Source organism: Neofelis nebulosa, chromosome 3 (genome assembly GCF_028018385.1).
Source record: "Neofelis nebulosa isolate mNeoNeb1 chromosome 3, mNeoNeb1.pri, whole genome shotgun sequence".
Lineage (NCBI taxonomy): Eukaryota > Metazoa > Chordata > Mammalia > Carnivora > Felidae > Neofelis > Neofelis nebulosa.
Genome location: NC_080784.1, coordinates 72,032,408 through 72,055,400, shown reverse-complemented (window position 1 = coordinate 72,055,400; position 22,993 = coordinate 72,032,408). Strand labels below are relative to the sequence as shown.

Here is a 22,993-nt window from a genome sequence, read left to right as displayed (position 1 = left end):
TTCTTACTTAAAAATATAATGTCTAGTGTTGCTCTAGTCCTCTATCATTTCCATGTCTATACATTTTTAATAACCATATCTTTCCTAGGTTTCATTAATTTACAAAGACAGTATAGGAAACTGAGTTGAATTAATTGAAATTAATTAATAAAAAGGAAATTGAACACAAAAATGAGAACTAAATTATCAAAAGTGCCAATTAACTAATTTGTCTTGGGATAAAAGTTTTATTTTTGAAGTATCAATTTTGACCAACGAAGATGTCCATAAATGCTTGTGGAATTCTCTTCCTGTTGACATTTGATGACGTACATATGATGTTGAAAATGTTGGACTTTGCTCTCTGTTAATATTTTTGGAGACTATCTTTATATCTACCTGTCCATTTATCTATTTATTTTTACCAATTCTATTTTCCTTTCTGTGTTTTGATTTTTAATATATTGTCTCTAAAGTTCTTTTTTTTTTTTTTTAAATTTTTTTTTTCAACGTTTTTTATTTATTTTTGGGACAGAGAGAGACAGAGCATGAACGGGGGAGGGGCAGAGAGAGAGAGGGAGACACAGAATAGGAAACAGGCTCCAGGCTCCGAGCCATCAGCCCAGAGCCTGACGCGGGGCTCGAACTCACGGACCGCGAGATCGTGACCTGGCTGAAGTAGGACGCTTAACCGACTGCGCCACCCAGGCGCCCCTATTGTCTCTAAAGTTCTATATAGATAATTAACTGTAAACCATTTACACAAAGTAGGATATGATAATGAAAAGACCTAGATTTCAAACTCGGCTTTAATACACAGAAAATGACAAAAGACATATGCTTCCAGAGTTAGAAATACTGTACCTAAAGCTTCTGGTATAAGGTAACTGATTTATGCTTATTTTCAGTCCTTTATTTCATTCCTACTCCATTTTCCTGTGAAACACATCTTAGTCATTGAGAATGACAGACTGCAGCCTTTCACTATGGTAATTATTATTTGTTTGTTTTCAAAATCTCTCCTCTCCTTACTTCCATGAATTTTGTTTCCTCATTTATTTTAATAATTCTTCCATTTTTCCTCTAAGTGGAAGCATCTCCAAAGGTATAGCTAGACTTCTTTCTCTGTATTTTCCTTTAATGTGTAAGTTGGTATTGTGCGTTATATTACATTGCCATCCTTGACTTTTTCCTAAGTGTAGGTTTTTCAATTCTTACAGCCTGGCGGACATCACTATTTGGTGCCTCAATTTCGGTGCATCTGAAATAGAATATTTCCTCTTCCAATTGCACTCCTCCTCCTAGTCCCTTCTATAAATATTCCATCAGAGACCTACTCATCTAAGTTCAAAAACCATGCGTTATATACGAGTGATTCTCACTGCCCTCCACATTCAATCACATTATAAGTAATATGGACCTACTTTTGAAATCTCTCTCACATATTTCCTTTCTCTATTTCAGTGGTTTCTTCAAAGTCCTCTCACACATCTGTCTCTGCCATCCATTCCAGGTGCTTTGTCCAAAGTCTAAAATAGTAGGCCTGAAACTTTTCCTTCTACCATCAGAATAAGAGAAAAAAATAATAAACTAATAATATCTACGTAGTCAAAAAAAGTTGTCAGTCTTCACTGTGCTCTTCTTTCATATCTGCTTATAGTACTTGTCATAGGCTAAACTATGTCCTCCCAAAATGTGTACATTGGAGTTCCAACCCCCAGTACCTCAGAATGTAAACATCTTTGGTGATATGGTCTTTAAAGAAGTGATAAAATTACAGTGAGATTGTTAGGAAGGAGCCCCATCCCAATATGACTAGTGTTCTTATGAGAAGAAGAAGGGACACCAGGGACATGTGTGCACACATTGGGATGACCATATGAAGAGGTAGGAAGCGAGCCAAAAAGAGAGACCTTACAAGGAAGCCAACACTGCTAGCACCTTGATCTTGGACTTTCAGCCTCCAGAACTGTGACAACATTAATTTCTGTTGTTTAAGCCCCAGTCTATGGTATTTTGTTACGGTGGCCCTAACAAACCAGTACAGTTTTGAACTTGGGTCAAGTACTTTCCAATCAAAAGGGATCCTCATGTTCTCCCTCTACATAATAAAGTTGATCACGTAAAGAGAGAGAAAGAAGGTTCTAGCCAAAGTTCTGTAGATGTAGATCTTCACAGTTGGAATGCTTTGTACCCACTGCTTTATTTCATTTAATATTGAAGTTTATTATCGATTACTAGTCTTTCAGAAGAAGGTTTTTGTTTTTAAGTGTTGGAACGCATTAGCGTGTTTAAATGATGGAGTTTGTAGAGAAGTTAAAGATAAAGGTAAAGGAAAGAGAGAGGAGAACTGATGTGTTATAGTTCCTGAATATAACACAGGTGATAAGATTTAAGGCACAGGTATGGGAATTGCTCTTGGAGAGGACAAGGAACGTAGAAGAAGTGTTTTATTTAACTGAATGGGAGGAGAAAAGAAAAATTCTTATCAGAAGTAGGTTTGTTGAATGAAACGAGGAATTTCCATTCTGATAGCTTCCATTTTCTTTTCTTTTTTTCTTTCCTTTTCTTTTCTTTTTTTTGGGGGGGGGGCTTCCATTTTCTCATTGGTTGAGAGTGAGTAGGAAGTGAGATGTTTGGAGGTTTGCAAGAGTGGAGAACGTATGAAATAATCATGGAAAACAGGAGCCAAGGTAGTAAGATTGTTGTGCTTTCAAAGGGCCAATCTATTATAAATGTCACTTGAGCTATTGTTAAGTAATTAATCTGTTCACTCAGTTTTGGAGAAAGCAGGAAGTTGGCTTCACTCAGGGTTGGAATGTTACCAAGGAGATAAAGCAGAAGAACAAGGAATAGTTCAGGATATTAATAAGAGAGTTATTCCTCGAAACTGCCCAGCCATAATTTACATTCCCGTTTCAGCCACTGAACCGAAATAGATTAAACAAAATACACAAAATAACTACCCCGTTGTTCCTATGTTTTTGGTTATCCACATGCTCGGTTCTTCCATCCTTATCCTATCATGTTCCATTATTCATTCCTTAACATCTAAATTGTCACCAGTCCTGGGAATTTTGCTTCGAAGATATCTCTTATATTCTCTGGCCCCTTATTTTCCAAGACTCTACCTATGTTTGGACCCATATTATTTTGTGTGGACTTTTACAACTTCCTCGGTGCTCTTACTTGTTCCTTGTTTTGTCTCCCATCATTGTCTCCAAGTGGCTGTTCATGTGATCCTTCTACAAGAAAAATGTGATCGTATAATTCCCTTTACTTAAGACCCTTGGCTGCTTCATTACAGCTTATAAAATGAACTTCACTGCGTATGAGACCCTTCATAATCTGACCCATCCCAACTTCTCCAGCTTTGTTTTCTGTTCCGTTCTCTTTCCCTCATATCAACTCTTTATGTTCCAGCAAAACAAAACCACAAAAATATGGATATAACATGCAATCTACATCTATGTCTCACACGCATTTTTCTACTTGTTAGGAATTCCTTTTTTCCTTTTGGGCAATCTGGCATATTGACTTTAGAAAAACAACTCAGGCATCATTTCGATGAGAAATGGCAATCCTTTCCCCATACGTCGGAGTCCGTTAATAACTCACTTTCAGGAGGCCACGAGTGCCTTGTATCTGAGTTTTTTTGTTGTTGTTGTAATGATTATACTCTACTGTTACCCTATTAGGAAGTGATGCACTTAAAAGAGATGGTAATATTGTGTTTGATTCATTTGAGGATTGACGGATGGATATGACATTTATTGGTGTGGCCCCTGTGGACCAGCACTCCGTCTTGCTCATTGTTAGCGAAAGTTCTAATTTTCTTTTTCTCAGGCTTAAGTCTTGGAATCATTGGAAATACTGGAATTTTTCTTCCCTTCTGTCACCAAGTTCTCATTCTTCTCTTTGCTAGCACTGCTACCCTTGTTCTTGGCAAATTATTTAAGGCATAAGACCTACCAGCTGACAAGTTTTATTTTTGCTATTCTTGTTGATTATCTACTTGATTTACCACTAGTGCTCTCAAGATGTTCATTAATGTTCAATGTTGAAACCTCTTATGTTGCTTACAGTTTTTCACATCTATTGTTTGCTATCCCTCCCACTGAAAGATAGCTTATTAAGGAAGGTTACCATGTTTCAGACTTTCTAGAACTATTACATAAACTCTTGAATTAAGAGTTGTCCATTGCCTCTCTGGAATGTCTATAAGGTTGATCATTTGTGTTTACTTTCATAGCCTTCATTTCATCTAGCCCTTCATCTTATGCTGTGATTACCGTTAAGATCCTTCTAGACAGGTGCTATGCCACTAGTCTCTTATTTTAGCTAATATTCTACTCCTAAGTGAACACAAAAAGCATTGTTCACACAATCCCTTTAATCTACCAGGAGCCTATTCTTTTGCTGTTTTGTTTTCTTTGTTTGTTTGTTTTTTACAGATTTTCTGAATTCTATTTCTTGGAACCCTAGGTCTATGTTTTTGAACTTGTAGCGCTAAAAATAAATCTTACACAAACATGTTATGGAGATACTGGGTTAGATAATGTTGAAATGTTTCTTTATGACATAGCAAAACATTGAGTATGCTAAAATACTTTGTAAATTTGAGAAGATAAAAATTGCCGAGTTTGTTTAGTCATTGACTATTTCTTTTTTCTCCTGAAGCATACTGAGGGCTAAGCTTGCATAGGACATCCTTCAGGAAATGCTAACTGAGAGATTTTGTCCAAATGTTTTATTCTGATCCCATTTTTCCTAACCCAATCCAATGCTTTCTTGACTTTCTCCGTGGCTTCTCTTTCACAACCAAGCCAGAGTCAGAATTTGACCTTTATCTGTCACCCCTCACCCTCTCTGCTGATGCTATTGCCCTAGAACCAAAGTTCTCCTGCACTAGTACTATATATATATAATATATATATAGTACTATATATATATATTATATATATATAAATTCTATTAATAAAGTATGTTTTAAAAATTAGGTTAGAGATATATAATCGTTACAATCCACAGCAAGCTTAAGGAGTTAAAGATGACATGATGAGCTTAATTTCCTTGGTGAACCTGATTTTAAAGTCTTATTTTAAACTATATTAATGTGATAAATACCATGTTTTTCTTTCTATAACTTTCAATATTTGCAGGACCATTACCCATTCATGTGTTTATTCTAAAAAAAAAAAAAAATCTGCTAAAACAGAATGCTTGTTCTTATTCATCATCTCTCTCATTTTTTAAAAAAAATTTAAGATTTATTTATTTTTGAGAGAGCATGAGCAAGGGAGGGGCAGAGAGAGAGGAGACACAGAATCCAAAGCAGACTCCTGGCTCCTAGCTGTTGGCACAGAGCCCAATGCGGGGCTCGAACCCATGAACTGTGAGATCATGACCTGAGGTGAAGTCGGACGCTTAACCAACTGAGCCACCCAGGCACCTCTTTATTCATCAGCTCTTATGCCATATACATAAATTATAAATGGGATTTACTAGTGTGGTAAAAAATGAAACATTTCCTGCAAAGGCACAGATTTAGACTTCATCATCTGCATGTTTGGAACTTTCAGTGGATCTAGCTTGACTTTAGAAAACCTAGAGGAATACATTTGTAATACTGACCAATATTGATTGTTTCCTCGGGTCATAAAAAAGAGAGACAACAACAACAAAAAATCAATGCTGACGTTGTTTACAAATTTCTAAAAAACAGATTTTTGGATTGCTTATCAAATTGAAATAACATATTTGCTTTGGATACCAGAGGAAGAGGACATGTTGTCATAAACATTTAAGACTTAAAATCCTGGTTGCTGGAGGAAAGCATGACCTCTTCTCAGAGCTGCAGCAATGTTGATGGGCAGATTCAATGTTTGTCAAAAGAGGCAAATACAACTTTGCCCAGACTTGGTGAAACTGCCTTTGGCTGGAAGAGTTGTGCCCTGACATACTAGTCATCTGCTTCTGCTGCAATAATTGTTACTATTACTCCAGAGGAATGTTTGGCTTTGAATAGTCCTGAATGAGACAATCTATCACACGTTAGCCATAAAATAAGAGAAAAAAATAATGTACATAAACTGATCTTTGGATGACTGTTGCTTTGTCATATCTGCTTGGATGTGAAGAGTTTTGGCTCAAATCAGCGATTTTAGTATGATATTGATATTGGACTAGCTTTGATGACACTAAATAATAGTGTTGTTGTTTTTTTTTTTTTTTCTGAAGGCATATTCTGGAAGTATAGTAACAGTATCATGTTATTTATAGAAGTCAGTAATTTTTTGTCTTTTTTTGCTAAGGACCTGGGATATATATCTGGTCTATCTAAAAGCTATATCATATTATGTAGGTGCTTTTGCTTTGAATGCTCTGATAAAACATCAAAATCTTGATCTATTTTAAGTTCCTGCACCTCCAATCACAGATTGTTCCTCTCCATGGGCCTAAGGGCTGATGATGGATTGATAGTACAGTGGGTCTTTGTGCAGAACTGTTTTCTCAACTGCATGATATGGCATAATGCTCAAATTCATAAACAGGAAAGTCTCACTCATATTTCTTATTTTATATTCTCAAAATCACATTACTATTAATCTGATGTTTTGGTTGCATATGAATGTTATTCTAGGTGTCATGGGATATGATTGAATATATAATTTGCAGTCATACACACAAAAATATTTTATTTTTTTAATTTTTTTAACATTGATTTCTTATTGAGAGACAGAGAGAGAGCACAAGAAGGAGAGGGGCAGACACAGAATCTGAAGCAGGCTCCAGGCTCTGAGCCGTCAGCACAGAGCCCGATGCAGGGCTTGAACTCACAAACCACGAGATCATGACCTGAACCAAAGTCGGACACTTAACCAACTGAGCCGCCCAGGTGCCCCCACACGAAAATATTTTAAAAGCTTACTTTTCAGAAATATGTAAGTGTATGTCTTCTCTATCACTTATTAGGAAAGTTATTTGCAAACTTTATAAGAGTTATATGATGCCTCTGAATCTTCATCTATAAATTGTAGTAAGAATAGATAGTATTGGCCCCATAAAATCATTGAGGAGATAATGAATTTAACACACTTTGTGCATGTCTGGAAAATAGTACACTCTATCAATAATGATAATTATTACTATGACCATTATGTTGAACAAAAAAATTAAGTGAAAAATGATTAACATATTAGTTCATGTTTAAGACCAACCTGGACTTGGAAGTAAGAGCCTGAATCTATACTTGACTTCAATTTCCTAATCTGCAGCCAGAATTCTGTATAAGCCATGTCTGCGTCTAAAAACTAAGCTGCTTTAACTCACCAGAATCAGAGTCTTAATGTTCTAACAGGACATTAAAGATGGAACAATCCCATCTCTTCCCTTTCTAACTCTATTATTCTAGATGAGTTATTTTCCCTTTTGAAGCCTCTGATTTCTGACAAAAAATATGGGTATTAAAATAACTTGCAAAGGTAGCTTGAAGTTTTTAAAATATGGTATCAGTGCCATTTCTGGCAATTTAATCAATAACAGTTGGCTATTATAGATTAAAAGTTAGTTTAAAAATAATTGGAGATCGGAGAATATTTTAAGGATGATATGGTATTTTGGAAAAACATGGAAGTGATTGTGGGTTATCAAATACTGTTTTCATTATTCTAATACATTAAAATTGGCTGTCCATTGACACTTCCTAATACTAATTTTGCTGTCTTCTGAAATTCGTGAATAGTACTTAACAGATGAATAACTGACACATTATTCTAAGCATCCTCTGTTTTAACATTCTCTTTATTTGTACTTGTAATCCCATTATCTATTTTTGAACAATTTTTAAAGATGATGAATTGGGGGAAAAAAACACATCTAAAATAGCTGGACATGAGGGGCGCCTGGGTGGCTCAGTCGGTTAAGCGTCTGACTTCAGCTCAAGTCATGAGCTCGTGGTTTGTGAGTTCAAGCCCCACTTCGGACTCTGTGCTGACAGCTCAGAGCCTGGAGACTGCTTTGGATTCTGTGTCTTCCTCTCTCTGCCCCTCCCCTGCTCACGCTCTGTCTCTCAGTAATAAGTAAACATTAAAAAAAGTTTTTTTAAATAAATAAAATAGCTGGACATGATGGAAGAATTGAGTGAAGGTGGTCAAAGGGTACAAAATTTCAGTTATATGGTAAATAAGTTCTGGAGATGTAATGTACAACATGATGTTTATAGTTAACATACATTTTGTCTATTTGAAAGTTATTATGGTGCCACAGTGGCTCAGTCGGTTGGGTGTCTGACTCTTGATCTCAGCTTAGGTCATGATCTCAGTTTGTGAGATGGAGCCCAGATCGGGCTCTGCTTGGGATTGTCTCTCTCCCTCTCTCTCTGCACTTCTCTTGCATGCTCTCTCTCTTAAAATAAATAAACTTAAAAAGAAGAAAGTTGCTAAGAGAGTAGATCTTAAAAATTCTCATCGCAAGGGGAAAAAAAATTTGTTAACTATATGTGGTGATGAATGTGGTAATCATTTTGCAATATATACATACATCAAATCATTATGGTATACATCTGAAACTTATACAATGTTATATGTCAATTATATCTCAACAAAACTGGAAAAAATAAAACAGCTGAATATGTTTTTCTTGAAAATATATGGTGGTTAAATTGAATTTGGACTCAAGTTTTGATGAAAAACCTCATTAATGATTTACAATTCAGACTAACATTAACAAATCAACATGATCTGTATAGAGAAAAAAATAGAAAGGGAATGAATTTACATATTGCAGACTAATGTTTCCAGACTTAAGGCAGTAGCAAGAGTGCTAAGTGCTTATTCCATATGAACAAATAATGTGGTGAGAAAAATCTCTCTTCTTCTTATGTTTGGTTACTCAGTCTAATGCAAGATATATAGAACAGCATTTACTTTTGATGATCAATTAAAATAAATATTATAGGCTACATGAAGCTGGGTACATAAGAAATAGGGTTCCTATTGAATATGCTGAGATAGGTCTCATAATATCATTCCAGGTAGATGTAAATAAAAGAACAGAAAAGTAGGAAGAAATGTACAATGGGATCCCATTAATAAAAAGAACAAAAAACAAAAAAAAAAAAACACTATCATTCCATTAAACAAATAGAAAAAAAAAACACAAGAAGAGGGGAAGTAATTATTTATGTTCTCTCTACTATGTATCAGATATTTAACATAAATGAACCTGATTAGTTTTTAGAACAATTCTACAAGTTATGTACTTTTTTTTTTCATGTTACTGATAGAAAAACACAACATTAAAGAGATTAAGCAACTAGGGCAAGATTTACTCATTTATTCAACACCATTCTACGTGCTTGGGCAATATCAATGGACAAAAACAGACACAAATCACTGCCTTCACTGAGCTTACATTTTTAAGTATGGCAACACATATATTAATAAGTTGTGTAATATATTAAAAGGCAAAAAAATACTATGAAAAAAGAAAAGGAAAAGCAGGTAAAGGGGGATCAGAAATCCTTGGAGGGGGGACAGTTTGCACTTTTAAATAATATCAGACAAATCTCCTTGAGAGGTTACATCTCAGATATAATTGAAGAAGTTAGGAGGTTAGACATGGCAGTCTGGACGAAGAACAGACTAGCGGGAACCAACAACCCAAGGTGGCATTTACGTGGCACTGGCATGTTGGAGAAGCATCAAGATCAGTGTGGATCGACCCTAGGGATCAAGGGGGAAAATGGGAGAAGGGTACATAACAGCTAGAACCGTGCAGACTATTGTGAACACTTTGGATTAGAATCTGAGTGAAATGAGTCATTGCTGGGTTCTTAGCTGAGGAGTGATGTCATCTGACATATGACATATTTTAAAGGTTTCTGGCTGCTGTGCTGAGAATACGAGGGAATAGGGGAGGCAGTGGCAGAGGCAAGAAAAGCAGCCATGAAGCTGTACAAATAATCCAATTTAGAGATGATGGTGACTCAGTCCAGGTATGTTACAGTAAAAATAGTGAGAAACAGAGTTTCCTCATAGTTTGGATGTGGAGAGTGACACAAAGTGATATTGAATAAAGAACAATTTTTAAGATTTATTTTTTGGCCTGAGGAAGGAAAAAAGGCAGGCATTGCCATCAGTTGAGAAGAAGACTGAGTGTGGAACAGATTTTGGGGAGAAGAAGATAAGCTCCGTTTTGGACTTTTTGAGTACTAAATGTTTATTAAATATGTGAGTTGGGACATTGAAAATGCAATTGGATATATGAGTCTAGAGTTCTGGAGGAAGGTCTAGTTGGGAGAAATAAATTTGGGAGTCATCAACAATGGTACTGAAAGACCTGTAACTAGATGAAATTACTAAGACAGTGAATGGAAATTAAAAAAAAAAAAAAAATAGAGAAAGTGAACCAACTCTTGACAAGATTGAGAAAATAGATTATTTCATGACATCATTGGGAAGCTTCCTTTTGGAAATATACAAAGCAGCTATATAAATGCAGATGGGCTGATATCTTCATAGATAATATTTAAAAATCTGAACTTGCAGGTTCATAGGCCTGGAAGTGGTCATTTTAGGTCACCAACTGTATTTCCTAACTTTTGGGCACAAAACAAAAACAAACCCAAACCTATCCAAACACTTGGACATGCTTTTCTTATGAATAACTAATTCTCCCAATATTATATCTATAGGTGGCATAATTATAAAACACTTCTAAGGAAAGTAAACCTGTCAATTTTATGTGTTTACAACACATAAATTCTTCCAAATGTGTTCCTCAGATTTTGTAAATAAAAGGTAAGTCAATTTCATTACTGGAATCTGAATATCCTATTATTCCAAACTCTTAGTGATTCCTTGATTATGAGAAAACTAAGTTCAAGGTTTTCTTCAACTTCCGAACTCCTTTGGTTGCATGAAACTTACTCTTTTACTTTTCTGTAGGGGAGGAGAAACAAATTTTCCCTCTATCCTTCTAGATTCTTGGCTAAGAACTGCTACATTTCACCACCAACCCAATAAAAGACAGATTAACAGGAGAAATACAAACAAGTTTAATAACATGTATACCTCTTTGTACACATGGGAAACACCCAGGAAAACTGAGCAATTCTCTGAAGTCCATCGAACCATCATCTTAAATACCATCTACTGCTAAAGACAAAATAAGATGTTAGAGGGTGGGGCAGTTGTCAGGCCGGAAGGCCAGTTATGGGAGGTTTCCAGGAAAAGCACAGTAAACAAGTGTAGCATTGTTATGCAGATTTAAGTCAATGACTTCTCCACTGATAAAACTTTCTAGAGATTTAGTCACCTCCTCACCCTGGTGGAGAGAGAAAGAGACAGAGACAGAGACAGAGACAGAGAGAGAGAGAGAGAGAGAGAGAGAAAGACACACCCTTACAAATGGAGACTTCCCCTCTACAAGTGAAATGTTTTTTACAAAAGGGTAACTTCTGCTCAGTTTTCGGACCTTTCTCCTATGTCTGTTGTATCTTAAAAATGATCAGCTCAAAGTAATCCTTATCCCAAAGAAATATATCTTGGGGTAGCAAATTCTGTTCCCCTTCAATTCCTTACATCACATATTCTCCAAAACTTGCATCTTATAAAACTTACATGGTCAATGCAATTCTCCTTTATATACTTGTAAAATCCCAAAGTCCTATTCTGATCCAATTTGGAGGCTCCCAATAGAACAGTTCTTTAAGTAAAATAATGATCAGATGCTAACCTTAGGCAGCAGAACATCTTGTGAAGCTTATAAAACAGGGTTAGGTATGGAAAATGTCCCCTTCTGCTCATATCATCTGGTTTGAAATATTTATTAGTGGATACATCTGTAGGCCCCAATATACAGTACTAAATGGTGCTCATCTGGGACAATGCTTTGTTCATAAAAAAGTCAGTTAGGCATACAGTCAAGCAGTAATAGGAAAGTTTTGTCTGTTACCTGAAGGTGCATAGTCAAATAAAAGGCTGCTTCCTAAAAAGCGACAACCAACACTTTGCTACCAGAAGACGGAGATCATCTTTGACTCAAATGTAAAAATCAGACTTTGAGTTGCTGGTAAATTCCATTCAACATTAAGCAAATTCCTTAATACATTTGAGCTTCACTTTCATCATCCGCAAAACGGGAATGACGACATAAAACTTGCCCAGGAATGAATGATATAATGCAGGGATAGGGTTTTGAAATTGTAAAGTTCTAGACACACGCTAATTATGTAACAAATGTTAAAATAGCATTACCTGAAAGATTATATGGTGTTAGTAATTTCGACCAATTTAAGCTTGCTTAGAAAGGTCAAGTTGTTAGAAATAGTTGGTAAAACTCAAGGGATTAAGTCAGATGCCAAGAGTCTGATGATGAAATTACAGAAGCTGTGTTCATCTGCTTTATCCAAGATCATTTGTTGTTTTCCTGTTTTGTGATCAAAAGTTGACCCTAAACGATTTCAGCTCCTTGAAAGGTCTGTCTCCTTCTGTCCCCAAACTGGTCCTCACCCCCCCACCCCACCCCCCACCCCCCACCCCCCACCTCCCACCCCGCGCCCGTCGTTTCTAGTCCCCTGCAGGGGGACTACATTTCACAGAACCCCCTCCAGGGCCTGGAGGGGAAGGTGCTGTGACGTCCTTCCACGCTCGGTCGGAACACCTTCTCCCTCCTCCCGGCCCGCCGGCCCGCCGTCGCGCCAGCCGGCTGTCCCGCGGGCCAGCCGCCCCGGCTCACGGCAGCGCGGCCCGCGACCCGCAGCGTCCCCGAGCGCGGCTGCGGACGCCCCGGCAGCGGCGCGCCACGCACGGCGCAGGCTCGGCGGCCCGAGCAGGCGCGTCAGCCGAGCTCGGAGGTGGCGCGGGCGGCGGGGACGCAGCTGCCCCCGCTTTGCGCCCGCCGCACCCCCAGAAGCCACCGCCGTCTGGGCCCCGCGCCGCCGCGTCCTCGCCTGGCGGCTGCGGGCGGGGGCGCCTCGGGTAAGAGTCAGGGGCTCCACTCGGCTGGGGGTAGGGGTGGGGGGCAGAGAGGACGGGGAGTGGGCGGCGGCGGTGGTCTGGGGACCGGAATAAATGCTCTGCGGAGAGACCGGGTCAAGCCTGGGAGGCGCGGGGAGCACTGCGGCGTGCAGGGGGAGGAGGTGAGCGCTGCCCTGCGCGGGGAGAGGGGCACGGGGCGCCCGGCAGCCGGGTCACGGATGCGGTGGCGTCCGCGGATACGCTCCGGAAGGAGGGATGCAGAGAACTGGGGGGGACGTTGGGGGAACGCAGGATTTGCGGGGAGGGCTCCTTGCGTTGTTTTGTTTGCGAAGCTCCTTCAGTCATTGCAGTTGTCCCCTTTGAAAGGTTGGAGGTGAAGACAGCGTAGGGTTGGATTTCTGTCGACCCTTCAGCCCGTTAAGGATGGCCCTCCTGATTTCCCGGGGAAGAATGTGAAGGTGGGAGAAGTACCTGCTGCTGTGGGCGAAGGTGTCTGGAAGCAGATGCCACCGTAGGATGGGGAAGGGAGCGTCCAATGCTGGAAGTTGACAGAGGAGAGCCTTCTGTTGTTGCTCATGGCCTGATAAGCCCCCTCTGTTGTCCTCAGTAGAGAGAACCAGGGAAGAAGCCCTTCTGGCTTCCCTCAGGGGCTGTAAAGGATAAATGGGAGAAAATGAGAGTTCCTGGGAGAAAGGGAGATGCAAGTTATGACATTGGAGAAGGAGAATTATACAGGTGAGATAGGAATTAAGTTAGTGTTGAGGATTATGATAGATCTCTTAGTCTGCAGAAAACAATGATGGGGAAACAATTTATGGTTTGGAAATGAAGGACTGCAAAAGAGGCTTAAATATTCCAGTGTCACTAGATGCTTAAAGTTTTTTTTCTTTCTCTCTTTCTCTCGCTTTTGTTAATGCATTGGACCGGCAAGAATATAATTCTCATTTGAGCATAGAGAATGTTATTAAAATAGGACTGAGATTATTTGGAAGGGTCTGACCACACTTGCTGTTTTTTTCATACAATGTTACAGAATTTGTGGAGTCGAAAATAATCTTGATGATAAATGTTAGTAACATGAAAGTGGGAAAGCCAACAAGCTAACTTAAATCAATATGAGCCTATTTTGAGTAAAATGTAACTTGCAAATTTAATGCATATAAGTAAAAAACAATGAATATGAAGTGTGAAACTTTTGGTACTAATTTTTTATCTCTATCAGTTCTTTAATATTTAGAATTATCTTTTCCTTTAGAATAGTTTTATTATTTTTGAAAAAAAATGTACATGCAAAATTCAAACGATATAGAAATTTAAAAAGGAAATAAAGAATCCAATGTACAAGAAGAAGATAACCTTTTAACACTGTATTAAAAACATCCTTCCAGGTAGCTTTCTAAACATTGGGATTATATTTCTGTGAATCACTATTTAACTTTTACTACTAAACATCACAAATGTATAATGAAGGCTTACCACTTAGGTTTGAACAATGAAACTTTCACATATAAATGCCCTTGGCCATTGGGTAGTCATGGTCTACTCTGTAGAGTCCTGTTGTTATCATTTAATGTAAACATTTTCTTGTTCTTTCTTGTAGATTGATCTCCTGAAATTTAACTTTCAAGATGAAGTTTTTATTGGCGATTGCCTTTTTTATTTTAATTTCCTTGTGGGTTGAAGAAGCTTATTCTAAAGAGAAGTCTTCAAAGAAAGGGAAGGGGAAAAAGAAGCAGTATCTATGCCCATCGTACGTTCTTCATGTCTTATATTCTTATGTGGAGAAATGTTATTGCATTTTTTATCAAAGTAAGGTGGTTTATTAAAACACATATCAGCAAAACTTTTCATATTAGAATATGTACCCATTGGTTTCACAAGAGAGGTTTAACATGTGATAGCTATTTCCTAGTGTTTAAGGTAAAGTTTTATAAAGTTTTGTTCATGTTCTGGGATTATATGATTTCTATACATCTTTTATAAAATTAGAAAAAAGCATTACTATTTCTTTCAACCCTAAATATGCAACCATAATTAGATACTGGAATTCTGTGTTTTGAGCAAATACCAGTTCAAAAAGATGATTTTAAAAAATATTCCTAAAAATGAATATTAATTTAAAAATTAGATAGCTAAAGTAGGATTTTAAGGTGTGTTTAGTTTATATTGATACATGGAAGAAGAAAATTCACATGGTAGATCAGTTTTCTATTTCAGTACTTTTCTGCAAAGGACTTAGATTAGGAGATTAGGTTATTTCTCAAAAAAACAGGAAAACAAATCCAAATCACCCACTCCTCCTTTTGTGGATTGGACTCTTTTTTTTTTTTTTTATAGGAAGGGTTAATATTGCTGGTGAATAACAGCAAATAGTACCTAATGGTTAGAGAAATTGAACAGTGTGTAAGCAAATGACTTACACCAATATAATGTGTTTTTAGGTAATAATATATGTGGTGGTCTGAAATAAAAGTTAATTTGTTGTTATAGGTCAGTTTTGAATTAAGATTTTTTAAATGCCATGTTGATCATGGGTAGTTTCAGGATCAACATGATTTAAAGGTAGACTATTATAGTTTGTAGATACTTTGTAAGAGATGTTAAGGTACATTTTAGGAAGTTTATTTTATAAAGAAAGGCTATTAAAATTGTTTTTTGGAATGGGTATTTATATGAGTATGTGAGACTAAAAGTCTGGAGACAGTATCATGATCCACATCAAAGTCTAGAATTAAATAAATTTCCCCATTTAGAAGTATCTGCTGGTTTTCAGATTTAATAGTCCTGCTGCTTATTTCAGTGCTGCACAGTCTGATGTCAGGACCAGATTTCTGGGTGTGTAATAGGATGGCCCTGAATTCTACTCATGTGTCCCTCCTTGGCCATTTGCCCAACTGGGTATGAGGTATCTGATGGAGCAGGTTCAGGAATAATTGCCATCTGCAACTATCACTGTTCTTCAATGTCAAGAGCTTTGGTGTCACAACCAGGAGATAAGCATTTTAGGGAACTGGACATTGGCAGGCCTTACTCCTCCCAAGTGGAAGGACACATTCTCATGTTTTAGATATTCTTTGTATTAACCATTTATTTGATGATTGTTGGCATATTGGTACAAACTGTTGCATATGTCTTCACAGTCATGGTCATCCCGTGTGTGGAATCAAGCCAACTTCAATCAGTCAGGTTTCTCTATATGTGGAAGTTCACAGGGCTCTTTTCCTCTTCCTTCTGCCTCCCCCATCAACTGTCATGAGTTAAGAGAGTTCTGAAGATGCCAACACCAAGCCTGAGAACTACCATGTATCTTACATGAGTTCTTTAGAGGACATTTTATCCCTTTTCAGAATTATGCTGTTAAATTGTCTTATATATAAAATGGCTATATATTTAAGTGTCTATACTTAAGACAGATTTTTAAAGTTAAATCTAGTAGGTTAATTAAGAGTGAAACCCTAAAGGTTCTGTTCTGATTAATATGAATATCTTCAAGCAGAAGGCCCAACATACACTTGGTAAGCCCATATCACAGTATTTTAGACATGTTGGTAATTAATTGAAGTTTTATCTTTGAAATTTTCTAACACAATTTTAAACTTTTTAGTATTTTATTTTTTTATAATTATGAGACTAGCTAAAGCATTATTAACAGTTGCCATGGTGATGCTGCCAAAAATCTGACTTATTAAAAAGTAAGTGTGCCTTGAAGAATAAGATTTACATATTTTTTGTTTGAGCATTTTATTAAGAATTTTGACTTATTATCACTGAATTCAATGAACTTCAGAAGACTAGAGTTTTCTCTGGCTATGTTTGGATCCATTATATTAAATTTCTTTGAACATCCAGATTAACAACCTCAGCTTTAATAATGTGCTGTGAAAGAATATGCAGATCATTTGTATCTAGAGGATGATCCAGTTAGCCCATCTTATATAAGTTGAAAATGTATAAAACATTTTGACTAAGAGGAATATTTGAGATTATGAAAATTAGGTTCAGGGGTGCCTGGGTGGCTCAGTCGGTTGGGCAGCTGACTTCATCTCAGGTCATGATCTCGCTGTCCGTGGGTTCGAGCCCCATGTCGGGCTCTGTGCTGACCGCGCAGAGCCTGGAGCCTGTTTCGGATTCTGTGTCTCCCTCTATCTCTGACCCTCCCCTGTTCATGCTCTGTCTCTCTCTGTCTCAAAAATAAATAAACGTTAAAAAAAAAATTTAAAAAAAAAAAAGAAAGGTTCAGATCACATCATAATATCTTTAATATGGGGAAGCCTTAGTGATTTTTTTATTTAAATTTTTTTTAGTAGAGTTGAGGCATTGGAGTTGTATAGACATAGGCAGTTAATGTATGAGTGTAGCAAACACAAGCACAAATTTTCTGTTTCACTGTTGTGATAATATCCTTCCCCCAACCAAGACTGTATATAGGAAGAAAAAGGTTTTAAAATGTAGAAGAAATAAAAGACTTGGGGTCCTTAACATTCTAGGGTTCAGTTTTGATGTTGAGCTTAAATTGTATCATAAGCTTTTCCTGGCTCTTTTACTATTTTTTTTTTTTTTTAATTCACATGTTTTTGAGATGCTGTAACATAAATTTATGCTGTTGTTTTTTGATGTGTAAGTGAAACAGCCATATGACATTGACAAGCTATCTGATAAATCTCCTTTCAAACATTTTAGAAATTTAATATATTTTAAAATATAAGAAATAAACTGCAAATGAGAAGATAATTTTGATTAAGTCCTTGGACACAGTGAGCTTTTTATTTTCCAGTTTGAATTTGACATTAACCTTCATTCCTTGGTCTTTCTTCTGGTTGTCTATACAGTCGGCCTGAGAGATTCTGTCCAAATCTATGGCTGTAACTACCATTTATTCACTGTATTCCTAAATCTCTGTGTCCATTTCAGACTTCTTTGAAGAATGCCTTACCCATAACTCCAATATTTTTATGTGGCTATACTTATTTTGACCTCGGGCTCAACTCAACATGATAAAACCTGAGTTCAGAAATCCTCCCCACCACTCCTAATACCGTGTTCATTTTTCCAGCAAATGATACCACTACCTCTTTTGCTAACGGAAGTACTGGGGATCACCTTAGACGTTCTCTTTCTACCTTAGCGGCTCAAATTGAGTAGACTCCAAGACTTCTCAGTTCAGAGTCTTTATCAGCTCTGGAATATGTCCTTCATTTTCACTCCCCTGTGGACACACTACTTTAATTACTCTTCTCCACCTGTTTTGGTGAACTTTTTATTAGTCTCTCTGCTTCTTGTCTTCCTCCATCAATTCATATTTTACTGGAGTGTGTTTTCTGAATCTTCAGTCTACTCAAGTAGTTCCAATGCTTAGAGCCTCTTAAGCGCCTCCATAGCTTTCTATATCAGGTTCTCATTTCTTGGCTTCATACTCAAAGCTCTTGCTAAGCTGGCCTCCGACACCTCTAGCAATATCTTTCTTTACTTCTTCTTTTTTTTTTTTTTTGAATAGCCATTTGACACCACTTTTATTTTTTTACACAGAGAGAGCACGTACATGTGGAAGAGGGTAGGCGGAGAGAGAGAGAGAGAGAGACAAAGGAAGAGAATCTCAAGTAGGCTCCACACACTGCAGGAAGCCCCACACAGGCCTCTGTCCCACAACCCAGGGATCATGACTTGAGCTGAAATCAAGTGTTGGATGCTCCACCGACTAAGCCACCCAGGCATCTCCAGCAATATCTTGCTATCCCCGTCCCCCTCCCACCTCAACACATATGAGTCAGATCTCATACACACTTGCTCTTTCACACCTCTAGAAGTGTTCTTTCCTTTACCTGAAATGCCAATGCTTTTTCTTTAGTTAACTCCTGCCTCAGTGGTCTTGTCTAAATCCATGGCTGTAACTATCACTTATTCACTGTTGACTCTTCTTAGAAAACAAAATTCAACCAAGTAAATTTGAACATCTAATTGGTTTAGTAGCAGATCATGAATCAGGCAGCATTCCATCTAGCAAGTACAGAGATGCTCTGAGGAGTTATACAACATGGAAGGTTTTTACAGGAAGGAGAGTGTGGCAAGAAGTTATTTAACAAAAAAAGGATTATTTCAGGCAAGGCTACATTCCCTTAGAGGGAGGGGATCTTACTAGATGCATTATCTCATCTTTTGGGGAATGGGGAGGGCACATGTGACAGATTCCTCATTGATGCTGATCAGAACATTCCTGACTGACTAGTTAAAACTACATTTTTAGGGGATGTTGAAATGTAGTTGGGTTAGGTATTAGGTCTATATTTGGTGACCTAGCTTAAGTGACACTATTTTGGGCCTGTGGTTTTCTTTTTAATACACCTAAGTCTGTATGTCTGGCCCAGACCTCGCTCTGAAGAGCATCACACCCATATAACCGAATTTTAATCTGACTGTTCCATAATGATCTCAAACCTTGGGAAACCTTCCCTAATCTGATCATTTGATCTAGATAATGACACTCTGTGCCTCCATAGTTCCCCAACTGCCTATCATGTTTATTCCAATACTGTTTGGTAATCTTGAGTTGTAATTGCCTGCTTTCCCCACTAGATTGTAAGCTCCTAGAGAGCAGTGTCTTATTGACTCAGTCATCAGAGATCACAGAATATATACATACAATAAAAATTTGTTTAAAGAATGAATAAAAACCTAAAGATCTTTGGCTCTTATAAGTCATTATATCTGGGTTTTGTTAAGATACTTGAAAGGAACTTATATAAGTCCCTATGGACCATGTTTAGAAATATAGTCTCAATATAGGGACAACTAGATGAGTTAACAACTGGGTAATTAGTGGAACATCTCCAACATGGATGATGTTTCCTTGTGAAATTTTGGCCTTATCAAGTTTAACATTTTTTTCAGTGACTAAAATAAGACTATACAGAGGAAACACCCAAACTGAGGATCATGTGATTTGGGAACATATAGTGAATATCTGAGACAGAATTAGGATCCACTGTGATGTTGAAGGGTTAAAGTGATGGGCTGAATCTAAAAAAGATGGAAGTATAAATTGCACTTTTGTCAAGAAATCACCTGTGCAAGGATAGGATGGGGAAAATATGGTAGAAAACATTTGAAAGAAAAAATGAGATACTATGTTATATATATATATATATATATATATATATATATATATATATATATACACATGCATTACATGTATATAATATATATGATACAAATGAGTATATATCATTACTTAAAGAAATTAGTATTTCTATTTTACCAATTTTATGTTAAGTATATTAGTAGAATGATACTATTTGAAGCAAGATTTACAGAGATTTCTGCATTGTGCTAATCAATATTGCAGTAACAATTGAAATAATTAAAATCATGTCATACCAGGAAGAACTGAAGAAACTGAGGTATTTGAAAGTTGTTTTCAAATCATTGAAAAACTCTGATGTGGATGAGAAAGTAGATTTTGCTGCTTGGCACCAATAGTTAAAATAAGTAGTAACTGGAGGCACTCGGCATGAAGGGTAATTATTTGGCAGATATATTTTATAGAAAATTTGAACATTGGGTAGGTGGTTAGACCAGATAGTGATATTTAAGGTCAGTTTAATTTGTCATATTTTTAAGATTCTTTGATTTTATATATTGTATTTGACTACAGCCTTACTATTATCCAATAGAATGAGATAGAATCATTTGAAAATTTTGTTTCAGTGCAGATTTAAACAGATCTGCCTTTATTTTTGGTGCATTGTCTTGGAAAGCCCACCCATATAAAATAAATATATCTTGGTCTTGTGTTAATAATAAGGATTTAAAAGCCTTCGGTGGTAGAATCTCTTCTTGGAATTTCATGAACGATCATACTTTTAAAGTATGTCTTTCAAGCCCAGAAAATATTTCTCCTTTCTGATCTAAACCAATAGGAAGAAATATGTCAAGCTACTGTTCTCAAATAATGATTGAGGGATTGCAGATTTAAGTGATCTAGTCATACCTGCCGTAATTTTTAAGAAGGTGGTATATGTTTATATTTATATGTGCATTATATATGAAACCAGAACATATATAGTATACTTTCAGAATTTTTGATTGAATAAACCAAAACAAAATAGAATTATCTCAACAAAAAACATTACTTGTCACTTCTGTTTGTGCTATCAGCAGACATAATGACACTTTTAAATACTGAATTTGGCCAGGCTGTAACCTTTTGGCACATGCTGCATTTTTGCCATCACTGAGCCTAGGGAATCTTCTACCATTTGTTGAGGACTGTTTGAATTTCAAGTATATAATAGTTTACACTAAGTGCACTAATATGTTTATAACTTAAATTTAAAATTTCCTTTCTCCCACTTTTGGCCCATACTTGTATCTGAAATATGGGGAGACTTAATAATATACCCTTGATTGATACTAGATGAGGGCTGCTGTTATTTATATTAGTGTGTAGTCATGTTAGCATAAATGAGTCCCATCTTTTTTCCTCCAAACTGTTGGTACTCTACTTTTAAAATCATGACAAAGGAATTTGGTTCTGTGTGTATAATGGAAAACGATGTGGCTTCTCTATATTAATTTGTTCACAAACTAAAAACAAAACAAAACAAAACAACTATATGTGTAAAAGCATTTGGTATGTTATGAGAAATTTTTTTGTCTCTTAGAGATTTGACCATTTAATGATAGCATTTGTATATATCAGTTTTATGTGGTAGAAGGGTAGATGTACTGAATAATCAAAGCTATTACATGTTGTCTAAGTATAATATTAGCTATTTTCTTCCTATTCTGATTTTCTTACCTACTATTGGTTATAATAGAGTGGATCGATTTTAGTTTAGTTCTAGTTTCTTCCTGATGGAAACATTCAAGATAAATGTGTTGGCCAAAAGATGAAAAGCTGATTGCAAAAGGGTGTGGGTAATTTCTGTAATGAATACAATTGAAAATTGTCTGTATTATTACCATAACACATCTAGCTTGAATATGTCACTAATGTTTAGTTATGCATTTTTTTTACTACCTGTTAAACAATCCCAGCTTACTGGCATGCTGTTGTTTTGCCATCAGGTGAATTAATGATCTTCCCTTTCCAAATAATTTCCTAGGTTTTGAAACTGGCATCCTCATTACTCTAGCTACTCAGGCATGAAACTTAAATGGAACCTGTCTTTCTTTCTCTTAGAATGATTTCCTCTATCTGTCATGTTCGTTGCATCTCCACTTACCATCATTTTGAACTTTTTTCCTCAATAGTTTTCTAATTATTTGCCCTATTTTTTCTCTGGTCATTATTATTGGTCTTATATATTGTTTCCATTTTCATCTTGTTAATATTATGTTCAAGACCCACAATGTCTTCTTTTTGCCTGAAGGATCCTAGTGCAAACTCTTTACTTTGATTTTCAAGGGCCTCTCTAATTTGCATCCCAAACTTTATGTGAAACTACCCTCTAGTGTTAGAAAGGTTGATCTGCCCTTGCTCCTAAACTACTCTTGCCATTGTTTATGCTTAGACATGTTTATGTTTAGAATGACAACACCTTGGTTAATCTATGCAGGTCTCAGTCGTCCTTCATGATTCACCTCAAGTATTACCTTACCTTATGAAGTTTTTAAAAATAATTAGAAGTTTCAGTTGAGAATAAGGTTAATATAAATTGATAGCATGTGATGGCTATTTAATACTTAGTCTTGGACATTGATAGAAATACTATTTTTAGAAAGAAAAAAGTATTACTATCATGGTGGGTATAAATTCTGGTTGCCATCATTTGTGATGGTTAGAATTTCATGGGAATTTGTTAAGGAATCATGATCAGGATTTGCAGGAACATGAAAGTCTGTTGTTTGGTGGTTGTACTGTGAGTTGTTTTCCTTGAAGAATAGAAGAGTAGTTACCTGCTATTTGAGGAGTTATTACACAAGATGAACTAGACTTCTTTTGCATGATGTCGACTTATAGAACCGAGATCAAAGAGAAACATAGAGGAAGACAAGTTCACTTTTAAAGGATATGATAGAACTGTCCAAAGAGA

General features: G+C 36.7%; 1 protein-coding gene across 1 annotated transcript in view; it reads left to right on the top strand.

Annotated features, from left to right (window-relative positions):
- Window positions 1-12,657: 12,657 nt before the first annotated feature.
- The window catches only part of GLRB (glycine receptor beta), a 91,520-nt gene continuing 81,184 nt past the window's right edge, over window positions 12,658-22,993 (top strand). The window contains exons 1-2 of the mRNA XM_058721064.1: window positions 12,658-12,962; window positions 14,563-14,712. Coding sequence (XP_058577047.1) covers window positions 14,591-14,712 — 122 coding nt within the window. The 5' untranslated portion in view covers window positions 12,658-12,962; window positions 14,563-14,590. The remainder of the gene's footprint in view (window positions 12,963-14,562; window positions 14,713-22,993) is intronic.